The sequence below is a fragment of the Scatophagus argus genome, chromosome 6 (assembly GCF_020382885.2).
Source record: "Scatophagus argus isolate fScaArg1 chromosome 6, fScaArg1.pri, whole genome shotgun sequence".
Taxonomy (NCBI): domain Eukaryota; kingdom Metazoa; phylum Chordata; class Actinopteri; family Scatophagidae; genus Scatophagus; species Scatophagus argus.
Genome location: NC_058498.1, coordinates 21,569,249 through 21,592,728, shown reverse-complemented (window position 1 = coordinate 21,592,728; position 23,480 = coordinate 21,569,249). Strand labels below are relative to the sequence as shown.

At 39.9% G+C, this 23,480-nt stretch overlaps 2 protein-coding genes across 4 annotated transcripts in view; both read left to right on the top strand.

The window, feature by feature from the left end:
* Nucleotides 1-3,924, top strand: part of ryk (receptor like tyrosine kinase) — a 34,969-nt gene extending 31,045 nt beyond the window's left edge. For all 3 annotated transcript variants that reach the window (XM_046391669.1, XM_046391670.1, XM_046391668.1), the window contains 2 exons: nucleotides 564-700; nucleotides 2,679-3,924. In XM_046391669.1, coding sequence (XP_046247625.1) covers nucleotides 564-700; nucleotides 2,679-2,790 — 249 coding nt within the window. In that variant the 3' untranslated portion in view covers nucleotides 2,791-3,924. The remainder of the gene's footprint in view (nucleotides 1-563; nucleotides 701-2,678) is intronic.
* A 2,950-nt stretch (nucleotides 3,925-6,874) lies between these two features.
* Nucleotides 6,875-22,405, top strand: slco2a1 (solute carrier organic anion transporter family, member 2A1). Its single transcript, XM_046391243.1, has 14 exons — nucleotides 6,875-7,098; nucleotides 12,712-12,849; nucleotides 13,460-13,622; nucleotides 14,094-14,303; nucleotides 14,851-14,949; nucleotides 15,041-15,180; nucleotides 16,557-16,629; nucleotides 16,748-16,912; nucleotides 17,151-17,355; nucleotides 18,084-18,231; nucleotides 19,870-20,033; nucleotides 20,744-20,808; nucleotides 21,321-21,441; nucleotides 21,530-22,405. The coding sequence occupies exons 1-14, from the start codon at nucleotides 7,039-7,041 to the stop codon at nucleotides 21,648-21,650; spliced, it is 1,872 nt and encodes a 623-aa protein (XP_046247199.1). The 5' UTR covers nucleotides 6,875-7,038; the 3' UTR covers nucleotides 21,651-22,405.
* Nucleotides 22,406-23,480: the final 1,075 nt, after the last annotated feature.

Sequence of the window (23,480 nt, the reverse complement as noted above, 5' to 3'; positions counted from 1 at the left end):
GCTCACTGGAGGAGTCTAGTGTGATAATGGTTTCATGTGTCGCACCCTCTTCATAAATCACTGTCGATTAGTAACAACTGCCAACTTTATTTTGATAAGGATCAGCATGACTCCTAAAATTCCAAATAACAAACGCAGGGTCAGCACCTACACTTCGGCTTTTTACGGTGACCTTAGACGTGAGTCAATAACAACTCCCCCAAACTCCCCCTCGGGAGGTGAGAGTGAAGGGTCAGTACAACCACACATGCAGGGTGGGCCCAGCTGGAACCCCCAGGCTCCCTGAACGCAACAGCCACCCTACTGTTTACTCTCAGCCTCTCAACAGAAACCTGCAGCAGTGATGTATATTCCAAATAAATGTATCAGCATCATTTCCTTGAATTGTTTCTGTGGAACATTTTGTATCTGAATGCAACTGCTCACCACAGTCTTTCCGCACTCTGGATATGTTTTGAGCTTTGATTATAACATATTTAGCTTGTGTTGATTGTGTTTAGAAAATGTTGTAAATGAATGCTCGGGACTGGGCTCGGTGTTAGTCACGTGTCGTGTTTCCACAGTGGGCCTTCGGAGTGACGTTGTGGGAACTGATGACTCTGGGTCAGACCCCCTACGTCGACATTGACCCCTTTGAGATGTCGGCCTACCTGAAGGACGGCTACAGAATAGCACAACCAATCAACTGTCCAGATGAGCTGTACGTGGATTTACAGAGCACACACACACACACACACACAGAACCACTACATTTTCTGATTCTGATCACTTGACTGATAAGAAAACAACTTGTGATTATTTGAAGACATCAGCCTGTTCTTTGAGAAATTCAGACAAGCATATTAATCAATAGTGAATGTAATCATTACTTGCAGTCATACGTGACTTACTGAGATCATACAAATCTCTTCTTCTCACCACTCGACAAACTATCAAACACAGACACTAAACTGTAAAACAATAAGAAGTAAAATATTAAATAAAAATGAAGCAACAGAGTAAATAAAGTAATCATAGTGGATTTGATCAGAATGTTTGTTTAACCCTGACACAGCAGTCAATCTATCATTACTGGGAATATTAAAACAAATACACAATTAATCCATTAAAATTCTTAAGGATTAAAAAACAAAAATCAAAAATTTCTTCTAAAGTTTTAACAGTTTGAAACCTCAGACAGATGGACCTGACTCCAAACCATGTAGTTGTTTCTGTAACTTATTCAGTGTACTAATAAATAGTTAATGCTTCACGCTGCAGCCTGGTATGTTCTTGTGCGTGACAGTTAAATTAACTCTCAGGACGTGTTAATACTCCTGTTTATCACTCCAAACACACAATGTAAGTGTGCAGCAGTAGTTAGGCCTTGTTACTGCAGACTTTCACTGAGTGACATCAAACTGAAAAGTTAAGCTTCCAGTGTTGGTCGATGTGAAGCTTATCAACATCCTGCAAGTGAGAAGGAGCAGTCGTTTTCCCATCACGGTGTTAGAGGCTATTTCCTCAATATCACGTCTGCAGTGAGGCTGCTGTCACCTTTTCACTAATCACAGGCTTTTCCTGGCTCAAAGCAAGGCTGCAGCCTTGGGCCTCCCGGGTGGATTTCATTACGAAAGAATCAATTCTTTGGATTAATTGTCAGTGATTTTGACATTTTTTTTATCAGTATTTATTCACAAATTGAAACAGAGCTCTGAAACATTTGGTTAAAATAAACGTTTGTCCACTACAAAACACTGTCTGGAAGTCTGCCGGCTCTTTTCAAACAAATTCTGATTAAACTTCCATCATTTTCAATATTTTACCATCTGCCAGGACAATTTGCATACACAGTTGCAGTGTTCACCTCCTTTTCCAACTAACTTTCTGTCACATAACTAGATGTGTTTTTATTTATTCCAACCTGAATTTTGTGTTTATTGCTACGTGAATATTGCTGGAACTCTGAGCTTCAGAGATACCAAATTCATCGTTTGAATTTCCTCACATTTAGATTACTGCAATAACCTCTTAACGTGCATGAACCGGAAGCAAACACCATACAGACTCTTAATATTCTCCTCTTCATGTTTTCACATCGGCTAGTATTTTATCACACAACTACTAGCAACCAGCTGTCTAATAGCAATAAAATATAAAATAATTTGGGCGTATCATCATCATCACAAATCTCTTAAATAAAATATGTTTGGTTCTCACTTTTGTGTTTTGTTTGCTCAATAATGTTCTCTTTTGCATCCACTAAAACCCCTGTGCAGGAAAATCCCCCGAGCCGTGTTAAAGATCCACAAAGATAAGGGAATAATGATCTGGAATCTGTTAAATAACTTAACATGGCTTCCTTCTAAATACAATAGGTGCTGAGGAGGTGATGGCTTCCTTTCCCAAAAATATTAGGGGGTTGAAACAGAAAACGTTTGGGCACATGCATTGATTAGGAAATGATTGTATCTCACAATATGTATCAGTGCTGCACAGGCAGCTCCTGTAGGAGAACAACAGTGAAAGCGTGCACCACATCGTTACAATGCCCCAAGTTTGACGCCAGCTCTGGATTTTTGGTCGCCTTCCTCCTCTCCCTCTGCATCCTGTCTGACACAGAGCAAATGCAATGTTATCCTGAAGCTGCTCGTTTAACTTCTTCTGTGTGTGTGTGTGTGTCTGTGTGTGTGTTGCAGGTTTGCAGTGATGGCTTGTTGCTGGGCCCTGGACCCAGAGGAGAGACCCAAGTTTCAGCAGCTCGTGCAGTGTCTCACAGAGTTCCACGCAGCGTTGGGCGCTTACGTGTGAAGCTCTTTGGGGCCCCTCCTCCAAAAAATAAAAAACCAGCATTGGTGGACATTTTTCATAAGGAATACATGTATGAAATGTGCCTTATCAGATGAAAGAGCAGGCTTAAGCCTGATGATTTTATTTTGTACAGCTCTTTTGGAGTTTTTATATAGTTGACTTACCTTTTTACAGCATAGCAACATAAAAGGATTCTTTGTTGAATATTGTTTGGTATGCTTTGAAAGCGTCTGGCAGTGGCAGCTACAGTCCTCCTCCTGTGCCATGAGGACAGAAACGATGGAACAATGTCGTCATCTGTACAGCACGTCAACATTTACGTGCCATTGGAGAAATTTTTTTAAGGATGAATTTTAAGCCGCTGGCAGCCCTGTTTTTTTTTTTTCAACAGTTCTTTCTACAGTATTGTGTCTTAGTGAAGCAGTGTAAGTTGTAGATGTGTTATGGATGAGAGTAACTGTACAGTAGAATGATTTAGGTACCAAAGTAGACTTAAGGGCTTCTTTTGCATATGTAACTGCTCTCCAGCAGGCTGCTTCACTCTGCTATGGTCAGCTCCAGCTTGGTACGAGAGGCCTCTTGGAAACCTGATTTGTGTTGGTTCAGATGATTTCTGAGACCGTTACAAATGGTACACACTGTTTACTTCGGGTGACACTAAAACACTGTGCCACAGATGAGTTTTCTTTGCTTCATGGATCAGACGTATGGACGCCACAGCTCGTACAAGATCAGCACCGCAAAGCTACACATATGAACTTTATAATAACTTCTGGAGTGAGTTTTGGACACTATTATTATGTGAATGCCTCCACCTTCTTCTTCTTCTTTTGTACATTTTATATTCACAACCTCCAAACAGAATTATCATTATGTTTCTATTTTATAAGCTTGATTGTTCTGTGTCAGAACACAGCCATCCACAGGATTTGTTTGGACAGATTTTTTTGTGAGTAACTAGAACACTAATAATGACTGTGAACACAGAAGACTGCCTATCAGCTCGGTCTAATCGTACTCTCACACCTTTAACATCTTTGTCATGTGTCTTTATGGTCACTGCATGTCAAACTAAGGTTGTAAACTCCCTCCCAAATTCATATCTACAAATTAAATGGGATTTTTTTCAATATAGAATGTCTACCTTATTTATTTTTCCCCATCAAAAGCATACGGCATATCAGTATCGCTAACTTGCTGTGCACTTAAAGCAGCCGCTTTTCTCATTATTCCTAATTTTTTACTACAAAATCCAGTTTTGAAGCAAAGTGCTTTGGTACAAGAATGTTTTCAGCCTGCAAATCCTCAGACCACAGTGATGTCCTTTCTGTTGAACCATGCCAAATGTCCTCTCGTTTACTGGAAGGAGGAAAAAAAAGGGCAATTGAGAAAACCTTCAACTGTTAATATACAAGCATCAGTATGACCAGATCTGCGTCCTTTGTGTACGTAATATGAGTACACTGTTATGGGTTCTTCGTTTTCTCAACTTCCTTGTTTCTCTTCAAGTTTCTTTTGTTTTGCCTCTTTCGCTTTAGGCTGAGCTTGATGTCGCATGAGCGCTGCACTTCTTCATGATGTTGTAATGGAAAGTTATGTAAAATCTAATTGTGCAGAATCCTTAAATCCCTTGTATTACAGGTCCTCATTCGTACATGGCTGGCACTGAATTTGCAGCCAGTCTACACTGTTTTAAATTAACACCAGAAATGTTCATGAGCAATATATTATTATTATTATTATTATTTTTAATTTTGTGTGGGAATAAATGTCCATGATCCATGAATATTATACTAACCTTTTCATGCTTCAGCTTTATGTTCTTGCTGTTTCTTGTTCAGTCTTCTGATTTCCTCCAATAACCACCTGAACGTCAGTGATGTGAAGTTACGCTGAGGTATTTCCACACAGCTACAACAGGCTTTGAATGACATCCTTTCAAAATATTAGTCACTGTCAAAGTAGCTGTGTCATTACTGCACAGCTGTTCTACAGTTTCTTCACCAACGCCATGCTAATAGACCATAATGCAATGCAGCCGCAAACCGACGTGTTGAGTAAGTGGACGTTTTCATAACCAGACTGTTCTGTCACAGTCAAGTTTCCAAAGCAAAACCCCAAACTTGACCAGATTTGAAGGGGTTTCTTGTGGGGGGTTTCTTTTATTGAACAAACTTATCCAGATAACCCTACTTCATCAAACAGGCCACTGCTCCTGCTTGTATAACAAGATGGCTTCCAGCCCAGATTCAGATTAATATGCCTCAACTTCAGATCTGCTTTTCTTATTGTCATTCATTTTTCTCAAAGAGTAGGCACATTTTTGTGTTTCTCTTCTGCATATGCATGTTACACTTTTTGTTCTGACCTTTCATTGGTTGAATCATAATGTCATTGTACTCTACTTGAATCCAGTTATTGTCCTACCAAAGATCAACTCTCATGCCTGTTGACTTGGTCATGAGTTATACTGGGGAGTAATTCATGTTTGTGAAGTCCATACCAACATTGTGTTGAAATTGCAAGCATGACAAATTCACATTGCATTATGAGACTTCTTACAGTCCTTCATAATGCATTCAGAAGTCTCATAAAAGCAGCCATAATGTATTTCAAGTATCATCATAACAGTTAACAAGCTTAAGTATCAGTCAATCAAGTAATTCATTTTGCCTGAAAGTTTTCAGTACGTGAAAGTGATGTCTCTCAAAGAGTTAAAGCAAGAAAGCAAGGCGTCTGGACTTGTGAAGATTGACTTGAAGACATTTCACTGCTAACCCAAGCAGCTTCATCAGTTCTGAAAAAACTATTTGGTGTGGAACAAACATATATACCTCGGTGGGTGTGACTAAATGAAACTAAACAAAACAAAGGATCTGCCTAGAATTTGCCTATGTAGTCTGACTGCCAGCGATGGCCCTCTGTGTCTAATGACTGATGAGTTCGGGTATGAGCGGTTAACAACCTGTGGACCTATGGGCTAGGTCGTTAACCGGTCAAGTCAATGTTCACAAGTCCAGACACCTTGCTTTAACTCTTTGAGTGAATATGACCTGGATGACTGAGAATCTCCACAGACATCAAAGTGATGTCTGACTGTCTTACAATACCTTCATGTCAGTTCAGTGTCAATATACAAACAAATCAGTGACAAAATATTCACAGTGGAGTCTTAAGGAAGAAACGAGAGGAACTCCAAACTACAACAAACAATAACATCAAAACATGTAAGAAGCATGAGCCTTTTAACTGCTTCCTGAATACCTCTGCCTTCACATCTGTGGCAGTTATGATGTTAATGTGCATGTCTAATGTGTTAATCTGTAATCTGTTTTTTTTTTTTATATAGCAACCAGGATGGAAGTTTGGCCTGTGCACACTTCTACAGTGTAAAGTCTTCAAGGTGGGTATTTAATAGGACTTTTTCCACAAAAGACTTTATAACATGTCACTGTAGAAAAGGCTCATAAATAGATAATAAAATGAAGGATTGCTTAATTCCATTGAGCTGGTCAGTTTCAGGGCCCTGGTCTTGTACATGCTGGCTCACTGTCACACTGCGGTGGCTTGTCAAACACAGCTGCTGTTGTAGTGATATGCATTTCAAACTGAGCCCAGGTTTGCCCTTTGGCAAACTTCTACAAGTGCTGGTTGTCTTTTAGCTAATTTGCCTTCAAAATAAGTCAAAAAAAAAGAAACATGTTAAAAGTTAAACAGTTTAAAGTATGTGAAATATGTTAAAAGCTTCAATAGCTAGCTCTCAGTGAGAAGGAGCTCATTCATTAGCAGCAGTGTGTGTCACAGTTGGCCCACTCCTCATTAGCTTCAGGCAGAAGCAGCTCCGAATGCCGCATACCGTAATTAATGAAGCATTAAGCCTGAGCTGAGCTGCTGGGGAACAAAGCAGGGCTTCACTCAGAGGAAGATCACAGCAAACGATTAAAAAGAAAAAAAAAAGAATCGAAATGTCAGTCATACGGCTTAGCTGCTTGTATTATGATCAACAAGTCCACCACGCTCCCACAGGTGAACGTGGCGCGCGCACGCTCGCGCGTGACTCAGCCTATCAGCGCGGGACGGTCTGTTCTTAATTCACAACTTTCAAAACATTTACGCGTGCAGTTGTGGGCTGAGTCCAATTACATCACTGATGCTCATAAAACAGCACTGCAGCTTACCGGGCGGAAAAGACAGACAACCTCTGACACAAACCCCGTGAGGCAGCGCGAGGAGACACGAGCTGAACTAATGGACATACACTCGTCCAAAGGCATGAAGAAAGCCCGGACACTGCGCTTCAGCATAAAGGTAGGCACAGTGCAGAGTGGGCTTCACTGTGATGTCTTCTTTTCACCCGCAGCACTTGTTCCATCATTGCTCCTGTAAGGTTCTGAGCTCCATTTTCAAACATGTTTTTAAAACGTTACTCACATAAATGATACTGTGATTTCACAGTCTTTTATTTTCAGGAAAAACTGAGCCCATCGCTTCCTGTGTAGTCTTAACAGATCCTCGCCTTAGTTAAACAAGTTCTCAGTCATAATGTCCAAGTGTTCCTCACGTCTCTGGAAGAATTCAGCGAGATTTACTGCACATTTTAGTTGTCAGAACAGCTGCATGGGCTGGAAAAGCAAAGTGTTTTTGAATGATTGCTGTCCTTTTATGATCGCCATGTAAGTGACGAAGAACAAAGTCTGATGTTTAATCTGAAGCATGTAGGCCTGTGCAAAACAATGCAGCTGTTCCGCTCCGTTACTGCTCGGTCCTCTGAAGTAGTCCACGGACTAATCTCGGTGTCAAACTGAAGAGTAGATTTATGAAAATTAATGTGCGACTAACGTTTATGTTTATTATGTTCATTATAACCTCCTGATTATTTTTGATGCTTTGAGAAATTGTTGAAGAATGCCGTATATCTTGGAGCTCAGTATGAAATGATCGAGCCAAGAAAAGCAGCATGTTGCCTTGAGCCAGAGATTTTTCACCAGACAGGTGACCTAATCAGTTGTCAAAATAAAAATTGCTTTTAAATTCACTGTTAATCACATTGATTATTGAACTAATCACTCTGGCTGGAGGAATTCGGTCCTGCTTCCTGGATTTATGGACTTTAATATAAGAAAATGTTGACAGTTTTATTTTTCTGTCATTAAATACATCAATGAGTCAGTCTGACTTAAGTTTTTATGTTTGACATCTGTGTCCAGTTCAAAGCTTGGTATGTTTTCCACATGTTTGGCTCCAGTGTTTTAAGTCTCACTGAACATGAAGCAGCACTTGTACTTCACCGTATGGCGTTAATTGAAGGCAAACAGTTTGCTCCATGGCTGTGAGTAATAATGATGCATAACACCGTGCAGCTTGCGGCAAAATTCAGCACGAAATGACACGTCTTAATATTGTACTGGGTGACCCAAGTGTGACTAATACATCTATAGACAGTGGCAGAGGTAATAACTTAGGCAACTGCTAAAATTTCCAGAAGGTGTTGATGGTGTTTGTTTGAAAACGCTTCACTTTGTTGCCTAACACAAGACATCATCACATCATTCACTTTGAGAGCTCAGCCGTGAACATCCGGTCGTCCTGCGCAGTGTGAGTGTACCTGAAGTTCTGAAGCTGTGTACTGGTATATTTAGATAATGGGAGTAGTTCGGAATGAAAGCAGACTAAGCAGCAGGTGATGTGTCATAAGCCATAAGTCATTCCTACAGAGGGCTGTTTCTTAAACTGTGCTGCGTCAAAGCGTACTGGCGAAACTCTTGATTGCTTTTTGGCCTGTTGTCTAGGTTGTCTCGGTGTTTCTCACACGAAACCAAATCACTTTGCGCTTAGCAGAGCCAGCTGTTCAACAGTGGTTTCACAGGGTGCACTCACGTCCACCCGTCTTTTCGTCACACCAGTACATGCTGTACAATGCTTTGTTCTTTATTTGCTCACTTTCATCAGGACATCGTGTTTTTTTTCTTTTTGTTTTGTTTTGTTTTTTTTTTCCACAACTTTGAGCTTATCTACTGCAGGCTGCACCTACTTTGCTCCCAGGTTACACCATCAAATTCTCTTTAAGGAGATCTCTGCCAATGTCCGAGCCAAGTTTCTGCTCGGGAGCGCGGGATATTTACATCCTGAACGGTGTCAGAACAAGCGCTCGGCTCATTTTCCCTTCACTCCACACTTCAGTGCACCTGAGGACGTGCATCACGTCTGTGGATGAATCCCACATTTAAAGCAATAGTTCAACATTTTGGGACTTTCTTCTTTTGCCAAGAGTTACACAGGAAGACTCACACTGCTCTGTTGACTGTCGGTTCAGTACAAGACTACTGCCAGCAGCCCGTTAGCTTAGCACAAAGACTTTCAACAAGGGAAAACAGCTAGCCTACCTCTGTCTAAATGTAACAAAATCCATCTGTCACCACCTCAGAAGGTCATAGCTGACATGATATATCTTGTTTGTTCAATCTGTACCAAAAAAAAAAAAAAAAGAAATGTAAAAACAACAGGTTGTGGTTTTATGGGGGGTTATCTGTCAGACAAGAAGACTCCAGGAAGGCACTGCTTCCAGCCAAAAACCGGTCTGGCACTTAAACCCCCTGTTAAACCATGACCTGTCATTTTTACACTTAAGGTTTTTGCACCCATTAAACAGACTATGTATAAAATGTTAATTAGAAAGCTTTAGAGGTGCTTGTCACCTGCATTTCATACATTCAGACAGAACTAAGCTAGCTGCTTTCCTCCTCCCTTTAGGCTAAGCTAACCGCTTTATATTTAGTGGACGAACATGAAGGTGATTTCAATCTTATTGTCTGCAATAAAATGAATAAATATATTTCCACACAATATTTCACTTTTGCTTTAAAACAGAAATTGCTCCTTTGATGCTATTGTGCAGCATTTTTTTTTAGGGTTTGTTTCACAATGAAGGGAGGTGGCTTTCTTTCAAGTATCCTGGGAGACTTCATACACGTAGCTTTTCCTTTATTTTATTGTAGGTCAGGAATTTTTTTTGTTGTAACAAAACATTTCCACATGGAAATCTATGGCTATCCAGCATCTTAGTTACAACACGTGTCCCTGAAATAAAAGCATTTTGAAATTCAAGTGTGAACTTCCCTCAATTCTTCCCCTCGCAGCAGGGTTGAAGGCTGGGACAATAATGTGGATTCCGACAGAGCTGAGAGTGCTGAAAAAAAGCATAAAGATGTCGATAATCTGTGGAGAATCCAACTCTGAGCAACTGCTTTTCTGCTCAAGGACGTCAAATAAATCACACGCACGCACATTCTGGATAAATTATAAATCGTCCGTCTTTACCGAGTGACGTAGTGTTGACATACTGCGGCACTATTTGTATAGCTGCTGCCTCTTTTCCCCACACTCAACAATACTCAATGATTATCTTACCCAAGCTTCAATATTGTGCAACACTCCTTCATCACAGAAAACTGACTTTCTGTGTTTTATTATCACTGTTGATTTGGTACAGGCAAACGCTGTCATCGTCATTTGTTAGGCCTTCTTGCACTTTAATGGACTGTGTTATCAGTACTAACATGTATTTCCATTGTCAAAGGCCTCTTGTCAGAAAGATGATGTTTGTATCAGGTAGCTACGATGAAAATATAAATCTGACTTTGTGAAAGGTTGAAGTGGATTTTAAGTTGGCCTGAAGAAACTTTTTATTTGAACCTAAATCGCAAACAAAAGAATCTCTTAAGTGAAGCCCATTCAATACAAAATGAGGATGAATGAGGATGACGGTATAAAAGTAACCATTGTGTGTGTGCTACAAACCATTAAGCCACAAAGCATTAAGCCAAGATTTAATAGGAGCATTGACTACACAGAGTCATGCTCATAGTTTGTTCTCCCTCAGCTGGTCTGACAGCCTGTAAACAAGCTGAAAGACTGGATTTATTACTGTTTTTATTGGAAATTCACTCCTAATCTCAACATGTATCTTCAACTTCATTCTTCCAGTCATGGCCTCGAGTGAATAAAATTCAGGTACAGAAAGTCACGAATGTCTGAGAAAACCTCCCAACAAGATCACTGGGAGCACGTCCAGTACCTGGCAGACCGTAATTCCAAAACTAGTGCTTATCAGTGAGACACGACTGTTTTTCTTATTGGCAGAACTTTTACCAAACCAGCTTCTGAACATGATATGAAAAGCGACTAAGTACATTTAATCCAGTATTTGATTTAAGTAGTAGCTGGTACCTTACTTAGAGTGACTATAATCATTATTTTTATATCAAACCCAAGATCAAATGACGTGTGTGGCAACTCTGCAGTTCCCTTCAGCTCCACAGAGCGATCAGTGCCGTGCAGCAGCACCTCAGAAGTTGGAGACCAAAACAGAGCTAAAGCAAAAGACTTGCATTGGCCAGGTTGCCTGAATTCCACATCCAAATTAATGCAGAAATTTGTGTCTGCTGGACGTGTAAATGCTGTTTAGCGTAAGATAAGATAAGATAAGATTTCCTTTATTGTCCCACAATGGGGAAATTCACGTATCTCATTTGTTTAATCCATACAAAAACTAAAGTGTAAGAATGACAGTTTGACATTACAGACTCACAAAAGTGTGGGACATATCCTTTGTTTTCACGCTTTAGTGTTTACTTTTTCACGGATTGAACAAAGAGACTTGCTGATTAGTGAGCTGTAGAGATTTGTGCTACCTTTGGCCAGAGTCAGCCTTGCTGTTTGGCCCTGTTTCCACTCTGTGCTAACCGTCTCCTGGCAGCCGACACTGTAGTGCACACATGAGAGTGATCTCATCTCACACTTTGCAGGAAAGCCAATAAATGTATTTTTGAATGTCGAAGCATTCCTTTGAATGTTATGAAGTCTGTTTGAAAATAGTAAGTTCAGTTGCTGAAGTTACTATACTGACTGTGTCTCGTTTAGGTGTCAAAACCCAAACTAGGACTTGAGGACCTGACTTGGGATCTGACTTTGACTCTGCACAGCCACGGCTTTACTCATGGCTTACAAAACAAAAACTCTGCCCCATCAGGCTTTCATGTACTCAACTACACCTATTTCACAGTAGTAGTCATTGAAGAGTATACATATAAAATATATGATGAGATTATAATTATAGTTATGATGCATTTTCAGAGCTAACCTTAAAGTAGGTAAAATCACCTCCAATAATCATCTACACTGAAATGCATCTTATGAGTTAAGAAATCAGTAATGTAATATGTATATCATAACTGACAATTTGAAAGGACCTTTTCTGCATAATGAGTACCTTGCACACTTTGGCACGTTGTTTATTATACTTTATTTATTATTGCTATTCCACATTGCATCATTTGACACCTTCTTCAGCCCATCAGTTGTTGTTTTTTTGTTTTTGCCCTTAAAATGTTGTTTCATGTCTTTGTAATGGGTGAGTGCAGCAGAGTCCAGGCCCGATGTGTGTTGGTACTAGTAAGCTGGGTCATGTGCTTGTGAAAGAGCTGTTTGGGGTTTTTTTCCTACTTCCTTCGCTGCATTTCACTGCACAGATAACATTGCTTCTCTGATGTTTAAATGGGCCGTCCTTTCAGTAAGCATATCCTCGCCTCACCATGTTGTTTAACACAAATCCTCTTTTGCTTTTCCAACACATCACGTGTAATGACAATGTGGTTGCTCCAGTGGAGTCTGTTCTGCCATTTTGTGAGTCCAGCCAAGTGTTCCTGCAGCTGAAACTGACACCAAGAGACTTTTGTGACTATAAGCTATTTTAGCTCTGGATCCATCACATCACATCACAAGCCTTTGAAGCAGAACACCTGGCAATTCATTTCCAATAATTCTCTCTTCCTGCCTGTCCAGTATTTCTGTTTTTTGACAACATAATGCATAGACTCAAGGCCCCTGTACCTGTCTGTCTGTCTGTCTGTCTGTCTGTCGCAGCTGTTTGTCCTGTGCCACGGCCTCCTGCAGTTCTCTCAGCTGCTGTACAGCGCTTACTTCAAGAGTATCATCACCACAATCGAGAGACGCTATGGCCTCAGCAGCTACTCTTCGGGAACCATTTCCTCTCTCCACGAGGTAGGAGCCAACAATAACATATCCTCTCACAGTCGCAGATCATGATAGTTTTATTTCAAGGCTGGCGATGACAAAGGGGGAACTGGAGAACAAGCAACACATCAAAATCACACTTCCTGACAATTCAAGTCAGAATAAAGTATTCTGGAATGGTTTCATTGCAGATAAGAATAAAAAGAAAGTACTGCACGTACACGTCGTGGAGGGTGCTGGATTTTTTTACTCTCAAGTGCTCAAGTGGGATTTGAATGGCCCACATAGCTAAATATTTTCCAGTTGTTTTGGGTCACTGAATATTACTTAGAGCAGTGTGTTTTACAGTGACATTTGATCCCTTTAGGCTTTTGCCTGAGTCACGGTGTGATTCACAAAATTTAATTTGATTATATGATGCTTTATGAAAACACTGACCAAACAAAGCCTGAGAAAAGTTCAGTTTCACATTCTGGCAACCCTGTCCACCTCCATATTTGCTGTTGAGAGGCCATTAGTTATGTTGGCAAACTGTAAGACCTTCTACGTAATGCACTGTGTGTATCAATGGACTGATTTGAGTGTGAAAAAGCTCCCTCCCGATCCTGTTTGAGACGTGTCTTTGTCTGTCTCTCAGGTCAGTAACAGTGTGCTGATAGTGTTCGTGAGCTACTTTGGAAATCGGGTTCACCGTCCTCGCATCATTGGAATCGGAGGACTGCTGATGGCTGTCAGTGCCACGATGCTGACCTTACCTCACTTCTTATCCCAGCCCTACGAATACAACTCCGTTTTACACAGTAAGACCCCTCTGTCTCCGCCGGCTGCACATTGACAACTAATGTGATCGAGTCCAGACTCACGAATGTCCAAATATGTCAATGCAATTTATGAGACTTTACTTAAGGTTTCGTTAAGAGCGCTGCAGCATCTTCTCAGTACAGACTTCTGACGTTTGGCCTTCTGTACTTTCTGCACTGAATAGTGTCTTTTTTTGAAGGAAATTCATAATCTCTATGCACTCGCTGAAAGCTAAGGAGATTAGAGATACCTCTAGGGTGTTTAATTTGCAATAACAGTCTCCCTCTTCCTTCTGTCATGTTGCCCCCAGTCAAAGTATTTTGGCACTGAACAGAGTGTCAGTGAAAAGCCAGATAACCTTCAGGAAATTAAAGTAGTTAGACATCTGCAAACATTGGCTTGTCATCACTTTTCATTGTTTTTCACCACTGTCTCCTCCGCTCTGTGTGTCACCACCTGCTGTCATCCAGATCGCCATGACATTTGCAACCTGCAGGGGAACACGAGTGACCCGGGTTGCGGTGGAGACGGCACCAGCCTCCTGTCTGACACTAACAACCTGTGGCTGTTCATGGCCAGCGCTCAGCTGCTTTTCGGTGTGGGTTCGGTGCCCATCCAGCCTTTTGGGATTTCCTACATAGATGATTTTGCTGGACCTGGCAACTCCCCTCTTTACATAGGTGAATGGCCTTTCGTTCAGAGGCAGATAGATTTGTTCAGATAAAGAGAGCTAATGTTTATGGTGAAGTTTTTTAATATAAAAGTATGAAGATTTTTGACATCAGTATTTTGTGATTTTGGAATTAAAAGGTCCTGTTTTCAGATATTGGCGTTTAAGACTTTCACGTCCCAGATAGCAAAACTGATAAAGTTCATACCTTATATTATTCATAATGCTAAAATCCTATCAAATTTTTTAAATGGGGTTTAGATCTGGTGCATTTCATTTAATTCTGCATGTCCTGAGGTGGAACAGGCAATGATTTTGTTGTCTACACATTCTTCAGGATTGGTCCTACAGTGAATACAGTTGCAGTGTTTGCAGTTCGAATCTCATTAATCCATAAAAGACTAAATAAACTTGACAATGATAGTAATTTGTCAAACAAAAACTCATCAAAAAGGAGCACTTGTATTTGTGAAATGCTGTATTGTGAACACATCAGCTGCTAAGGAACAGATTATATACATACAGTATAATAACTCTGCCCGTTTTATCATTTACAGCCATCCTTTTCGCGGTGTCTGTATTCGGGCCTGCCATTGGATACCTGCTGGGCTCAGTCGTGCTGCGGATCTACGTGGACGTGGACAGGACTGGTTTAGGTAATGATGAGTTTAGATAAGTTATTTTATAGGCAGATTAAAGCAGGAAATGTGTCTCACAGTTGTGTTTTGTGTGTGCTGTTTCTTGCAGGAGCCGAACAAGAGCTGAGACTCGGAGATCCCCGCTGGGTCGGGGCCTGGTGGATGGGCCTGCTCATCACCACCGGCTGCCTGGTCCTCACCTCCATCCCCTACTTCTTTTTCCCTCGCAGAATGCATACAGAAGACAACGTGAGTCAGACTCTCACTCACACAGATCGATCCTGTCTTATGTCCAAACTTTCACTGAATGTATTTTGTGGATTATTTAAAACTACAATGCGTTTCTAATGTTTTACTGACACCTACTGGTTTTATGTTAGTATTACATTTTATGAAGATTTTCACATTGTTGCCTTTGTATGAGTTCATAAGCATGAGAGCACCTACATTATATGAAATACCTCATCAGTGAAAACCTTTTTGGGACTGATTCCAGGCATTTTCTAGATAAAACCTAGATGTTTTGTTTTCCATTTTATTTCCTGGAAAATTGTAATCCGTAATCCGAGGGTTTGAACATCTTCCAGGACATATCTGAAACTAAACAAAGGGTCAAATTCAAATCTTCACAGAAACATTATGAAAGGGAAGCAAAAATAACATGTGCGACAGATTTTCACAGATTACATCAATCAACTGCAGGGGCAGAAAGCAAGAACTAATTTAAGGTTTTATTTTTGTTTTAGATCATTTTGACACCTGATTTGCATCAGTGATTCCCAACCAGGGCTACATGTGGTTAGAGTTTGTTTTTCTTGAGAGTGCATGATGACGACGAAATTTACAATTAACAACTGCATGCTAAAAAAAATAATTAAGAAATATTTAACTAAAAGTAATAGATAAATGGTTGAGTCACCTTCTGCCATTGCAGTAGGTAGTAGTAGTAGTAGTAGTAGGAATACCTTGACTTGAACAAATTGACTTAAACACTGACATTTCAATTGATGATCAGTGATTAGAACCTAAAACTTTCTGTGTTATTTTACATCTACCTTTAAAGTCAGTTAAAATGAATACATTTGGAACATGATGGGTGGTGCTGGTGGAGGGTTAGGCTACGTCTGATTACAATGTGGATGTACATCCGACATAAACGGTTTAGAAACTACTGTTATACACAGTCCAGTTTTTGAGAAATTGAAAACTAAACATTCAAACTAAGAACACGTATTTCATTGTGAAAAGGCCACAAAAGACAAAAACTCTACAGAAATCTTCCATTATGACGTTTGACAGCTGCGAACGACTTTGAATGCAAGAACACTGTGGAGCTATTGCAGCGAGCTGTCATTTCAGTCTAATGTTCCCACGTCACATGAAAGCAGCATAAAGAGACAGGGGCTTGTTGTGGGAGACTGTGGCGTGGTGGGAGAAAAAAAAAAGTTTTAAGTTTTCACAAAAGAGTCAATTCTTTTTGGTAAGAGCAGGGCTGGTTAGATCCTGATGTGATGTGACCACAAGATCTGTATGTTTTAATTCTGAACAGCTGTATCACATAAACACCCTGTACTTATTACACATACTGCTATTACTAACAGTTTATCCTGCATGTTTTTTTCCAGGTAATTGGAAGTGAAACTGACATAAGTGATGACTTCAAGAAGCCAGATATCTCTTTACTTGATTTCCTGAAAAGTAAGTTAATTATATTCAGCCCGCAACGATCCCACCTGCCCGAGAGTTTTATCTCGTTCTGTAACAGAGAGGCAAGTCATTTCCAGTGTCCAGTCTAATAGTCAGTGTGTCTGATCAGTGTTTCCCAGAATGTTTGTCCACCTCCTGCTGAGCCCTCTCTTCCTGATGCTGGTCCTGGCCCAGTGCTGCTTCTCCTCAGTGATTGCAGGACTGTCTACGTTCCTGAACAAGTTTCTGGAGCGACAGTACAACGCTTCAGCTGCCTACAGCAGCCTGCTAGTAGGTAGGTACTGCAAGAGTGCACATATTAAAGATGGGGCTTCGGGAGAAGAAGCTGTTGTGGTTTACTGTTGTGGAGACAAATATGTTACTGGGGCTTTTGTGGTCTTTATGTTTGCCCCTTTTCAACATTGGATTTATCTACACTGGTCTACACCATTAGAGTAAACAAATACAATGGCACATCATGTGTAGGAAACAAGTTAAATCAAGAATAATCAGGAGTTGTTTGTGGTTGCCAGGTGCTGTGAATCTGCCAGCGGTAGCAGTGGGGATGCTGATAGGCGGAGTCATCATGAAGAGGGCGGGCCTCTCTCTGAAGACCATCCCACGCTTCTCTGTGGTTATGCTGACCACCTCCACCCTCCTCTGTATCCCTCTCTTCTTCATGGGCTGTCCCACGCAGAAGGTCTCCGAGGTCAATCATTACCACGTTGGACAGTATGGGTGAGTGACAAGAGTTGGGTCTGCCTCGATGATTTCATGTGAACAGCATTTGCTTTTCAAAGGGGCAAATTGCTTTTTAGGACTTTTATTTGTTTCCCATCTATGCGGTTTCACACATCCAGCCTAGCTGTTGTGAAGCACTTTTTTCACATATTACAATTTAATCAACAAAGTACCTGTTAAAACACATCATATCCCTCAAGTCCCAAAATTTCCTACCAGCTAAGTAATTACATTTGTTATGCTAAAATCCCATTGTATTGTTAGCAATTGCCTTAACAAATATGTAAATTATAGGTTAAATTGGCTAAGAACTGAGCAGAATAGGGCCAATCTCATCTTTCAATATAACGTCCAACTCCAAGCCCAACCATGAGAAGACGTCCATGTTTGTGTCAGTATTTTAGTATTTTTTTCAAGTTCTTGGCACATCACTGCCACTGACTGGCGATCTGTGGAATAACCTGAAACTTGTGGCAGGAAAGTGTACTGTCGGATTTGTTTGTCTAGTGTATGCAAACAGATCAGGACCCTGCCCTTAACAACATTATTCTGTATTACTGGCACCATTCAAAAACTGCACAGGTACCTTTAATGCAACATTAATAACAGCAGTCTCTGCCTTCATTCATACAGGACCCCTGCAGGAAACGTTCTTGAACATTTCAGAGATAGAGTGTCTGTGACCCCTGAACTTGTTTTTGTTTGACACTTTGCCTCTCCCACAGGTCTCTATCCTTGTGCTACTCTAACTGCTCCTGTCCTGCCAGTGCCTTCAACCCAGTGTGCGGTTCTGATGGTATCGAGTATATTTCTCCTTGTCATGCTGGCTGCACCAACTTCACCAAAGAACCCAACAGCACCCACAGGGTTCAGGTCAGTGTGTCCTCTAACGACCTGTTCATCATGCATGTCTTCTTACAGTATAAACGCCCGCAGGTTACAATGATATGATAAGTCATTAAGACATATTTGTGATAGGGAGACGTATAAATAAAACCTGACATTTAGCCACATTTTTTTTTTAATCTGGGGCATATTTGTGCAACACTAGAACAGTACTGCACAGTAAATCATCAGCTGTAATCAGTGAAATTACCTGATGGAAAGTAATCACATAAGATAGGAATTCTAGCTGCATTTATTGAAAAAAAGAAAAAGAAATATATAAACATAAAAGATGAATGAATTTGTTTTTAGAGGATAGAAAGTGTTTTACAACTTACAATAACAGTAATTAACAGTATAATTTTCTTCCATAATCTTGTATAATTTTCTTAGTGTGCGATGGAGGAATAAGCCTTTGGTTCTTGTCCCAGCACAGGATCTGTAATTTAGCCCGTAATTAACCTTTAGCTGTGCTCTGAAGGGCAGAGTATTGCAGGGAATGCATATGGCAAATAAAATGTCATTAAGATGCATTGAGAGTGTTTTTAAATGTGCTCTTCAGGGGGTAGACTTGATCTTTAAACATTTTTTTCCTCTGGTAAGTAGATACTTGGAACAGGAAGTGACTTAGGTCTTAGATCCCTCCTGGATTTGAGGCACAAATTGAATGGCAGCATCTTGGTTCTCTGTCCCAGCATTTAGACTATGACATATCTGACATATGGTCATTTAAATGATCACATGTTTCATGTCAGCAGTGAAGTCCCAGACCTACAAGCATACAGAGAGACTGTTCGGCTGCTAACAGGACACGAGTGGCTCGTTGTCAATGTCTGATCAATGCTTATTACTCACAGAGCATATCTGTCGTGTTTCAAGAGGGAAAAAGCGTCAGTATTTAAACGTCACAGCTTGTGAATAATCTTTGAGTGGGTGTACTGTGTGACTGCTAATAGAGTATTAGTCAGTTTGACTCAGCATGTAAGCCCACTGTGTAATACTGAAGCACATACACAGACAGCAATGGCCACAATTAGCTCAGTGGATTAATCCCAAGAAATAACACAATCATTATTTTATCTTTTTGTGGACTTATTCCACCAGTGTGCAGCTGAAAGTGGAATCAAATCAGGTGTTAAACAAAGATCTGGATAGATTCCATAGTTAATTCTGTGTTTCACTAAATCAGCAGAAATTTTGAAAGGGAAATTATCTCTGTCAAGTCTAAACTCTAAAATGTCTGTTTGCAGAATATGAAGGTAGAGCCAGGAGACAGCTAGCTTAGCTTAGCATAACGGATGCAAGCAGGAGCAAACAGTTGACCTGGCTTTGTCCAAAAAACTTAGTCTGTTACTGTTTCTCGAGCCTCCCGTGTCCAGTCTTCGTGCTAAGCTAAACTAACTGGCTGCCGAGCGCAGCTTTAAATTTAGCCTAAATTTAAATCTACGCTTCTAACACAAAAGGTGAATACGTTTATTGCCCAACATGTCTAGCTGCAGTCACCAGTGGGGAAAATAAGCAGCATATATAGTATATAACATAACAAAAATAAAAAAAAAGATGTTTTTAAATTTCTCTGTACAGATAGCAGCATTAACATTTTCATCACCCTCTTTCTGCACACAGCTGTATACCAACTGCAGATGTATATCTGGCAGCCAGAGTCATGCTCAACCAGCTCCCTGTCCAAACAGCTGCCCACATTTTCTTCTCCCTGTCATGCTTGTCATCTCTCTGGCATCACTGATCGCCTGCCTCACTCATAACCCCATGTACATGATGGTGCTCAGGTAAGGACAACACATTCATCAAATTCATGTGTTATTTATATGATATGTTCAAAATGATAAACGTTGCTCCAATGTATGACATAATCTGCTTGTCCTCCATTTCAAACAACTACTTCTAATTTAATGATATATATATTTTAATATATTTTAATCTAGTTGATTACAAGTATCCATCTTAGTTTCCAGATCCTGTGTTGCTTTTACTTGGAGATTCGTTCCCAAATGTAACGGCCAAATAGACACCACACATTCTTCTAATGATTTCTAGAAAGATGATGTATCTTGAAAAGGGAAAAAAAGCCAACTTGAAGCCCTTTGTCAAGGACTGTTTTAGGAGTCTTTTATGTTTTAGTGACATTTAAATTTAATGAAGTAATTTCCCTCCCAGGAACTCCTGCGGTCAAACGCTGAGCTGCAGTTGTTTTTAACAGCTTCCGGCAAGTCCATAAAGAGTCAAAAACACAAGAGTTTAATAAATGAGTGCACTTGGCTCCTAATGTAGGCGAGCCAAGCGTGAAAGGAAAGAAAAATGGACTCCCATCTAAAATATAGATTTATTCAATTTAAAGATATACCATTACTAATAGTTATGTGTTTTTTTTGGGGATAAAAAACTAATCTATGACTGCCGCTGTTGTCCAGAATTGTTTTGTTTTTAAGATCAACAAAGTACACCAATAACGCAGGTGCTGACCTAACTTTTTTCCCAGATCTGTTCCCTCTGAAGAGAAGTCATTTGCTATTGGAATTCAGTTTTTACTCATGAGACTATTAGGTAAGTAAACACACAAACACTGTTTACATCTTGTGCTGTACTCATATGAATGACTGCATGTAATTATTATATTAACAACAAACTTCCTTTTGTCGAGGAGCCCCAAAATGTCAAAATATCCTCCTAGCTCACTGTTATTATTTTGAAACTCAACAAAGTTCACAGTTGTAAGGGTCTCCAAAGGCTTCTGTATTGAACAAATATCTGAAATGAATAATTCTGTGAATTAATTAGGTAAAACATATATATTATGAATGAATTATGAAAAGCAGACTTGAAATCATTGTCCACAATGAAATAAAACTGAAGTCCAATAAAACTCTGTCATTATGAAATGAAATGGTGAAAGACAAGCAGAGCAGCTAGTGGAATTACAGAGTTTGAATTAGAGGGTATTTTATCATAGATTTCTATGAAGCAAAAGTTGGATTGCCCTCTAGTGGTTCTAGTCCAACCACTGATTATAGAAATGTGTTGACCACAAACACACTCTCTTTCTGTCTCCCTCTCAGCCTGGTTACCTGCCCCTGCCCTCTTTGGGATGGCCATCGATGCGTCATGTATCTGGTGGAAACGCGTGTGCGGAAAGAAGTTTAGCTGTGGTTACTATGACAACAACATCTTGAGGAACAGGTTAAAAAATAGCACCCAGAACACTTAGTACGTAGTACATCCGCATCACTGCTGACAATCTTTTATCTTCATTTGTCTGGCACTGCAGGTACTTGGGCTTACAGGTGGGCTATAAGGTCATGGGCATCATCCTACTGCTGATGCTGGGGTGGAAGGTAAAGCGGACCCAGGAGTACAGTCTGGAGAAGAGACCTGAAGGACTGCTGTGACCCTGCTGAGAGTCCCTGGTGATCCAAGCTTTTCTGCATTACTGTGATGTTCAGCCTTTTTAGGAACAGTGTGCTGAGCAAAGCTGTGTCAGTGGGAGAAATCCACAGCCAAGACAGGCCTGCATTGACCTCAGTTACTGTAAGCCCATCTCCCTAACAGGTGCTTCACTGAGTGAAGATATACATTTTCCAACAGGAAAACTTTGAGATGTTTTTCAATGTTTCAAAGCTTCTGTTTGGAATAACTCTGATAATATGACCTGCTCATTGTGTGTTAAGCGGCTACAGCTCAAACACCTCTAGTGTGCGACCTCACAACATCCTCCATGCATCTGAGACAGTGACAAGAGTTCAAACAACATTTTAATACCTTTTCTATTACTTGTTCCGATAAGATAGGAATCTGTTTAGGTTTCTATTTCCGATGGGAACATATTCTGTAACTAGTTAACTGTATTAGCTTAATATTTAAGTTTATTTTTAATAGGTGTTTGTCTCATACACAGAGACATCTGTGATAACTGCAATACTCAATTCTTATCTGATCACGTATAACACTTGTTATTATTGCAATGCTAATGAATTTCTAGATATCAATTACATTTTTTAAAAGAGTCGTTTCATTTACAAATTCAATTAACCTCGCATGTTATGCTGTCTACTGGTGGGGTTATGTGATTTTTATTACAGTGGAGTGCATAAATATGTAAGCATTAATAGCTAATAAAAAAATATACAGTACAATTAATCAAGTCAGTGCGAAGTCTGTCTGTGTGTGTCTTGAAGACTGGAAAAGCCACCCAGCAATGTGACCAAATCCAAATGCCCCAGGTTTACATAGCACACAGCACAGGGTTCATATAGATATATATACATATATATATATATATATATACATATATATATATATATATTTGGCATCTTTACTACTCAGCCTGTGAAAACAGTTTAGAAATAATTATTCTGTGGCTTTAAAGGAGCTTTCCAAATTCTGAGAAGAAATAACCCTAATGATGTCAGTTCATGTCATCAGGGTTATCACACACTGGGCTTGGAAACTACAAATCTTTAATAGGAAGACTGTGTTACAAACTGGAGTTTAACAGAGGTACATTTATGAGGCAAGCAGGGTAATTGAAAGATGCTATCAAGTTGCTTTATGGGAACTTTAGAATTCAGTGTTTAATGAGGGTCCTTCATGAAGGAAACTCAAGACTGCCTGCATTAATTTTTACCTTTCTTTTAAAAATCTGTCTCTAAGTTCACTACCTTTATGGGTGTGCAATACAAAACATCTCATTAAAGGGACTGTTCACCCTAAAATCGAAAATACATATTTTCCCTCTTACATGTGGTACTACTTATTTACTTATTCTATATATGAGTTGGTGTGAGGTGCAGAGTTTTAGAGATATCAGATGTAGAGTTGTGTGCCTTCTCCAGAATATAATCACTTTGCTTGTACCTGAGATGATCCAGAGAACTTGTTATAAGCAGTTTCTCTTTCAGTGTGCATTTTTGGGGCGCTTTGAGCATCACAAGCAAAATTATATCTAGTTCCATTATAATCAAGAGAAAGAAAACATCTACAGCCAATAACTCTAAGACTCACACTAAAACAATTTATCTAGACAAATAGCATGACAAGTAAGAGAAAAAATATGGATTTTTTTCATAGTGTGAACTGTCCCTTTAATTACATATTCACTCTATTTTTTTCAGAAAGTATGTATTGTAGGTACGCAAATAAAGGCCAATGTCTTAATGAAAAAGATAAAAAGTTCTTCCAACCGGGGCCCAGTAGCACATTTTGCATGTCTGCCTTTCCCT

Coding starts and splice junctions, on each gene's coding strand:
- slco2a1 (XM_046391243.1), top strand. CDS start 7,039: ATGGACATACACTCGTCCAAAGGCATGAAGAAAGCCCGGACACTGCGC. Junction 15,181..16,556: donor GAATGCATACAGAAGACAAC/GTGAGTCAGACT, acceptor GTTTTTTTCCAG/GTAATTGGAAGTGAAACTGA. Junction 16,630..16,747: donor TTTACTTGATTTCCTGAAAA/GTAAGTTAATTA, acceptor GTGTCTGATCAG/TGTTTCCCAGAATGTTTGTC.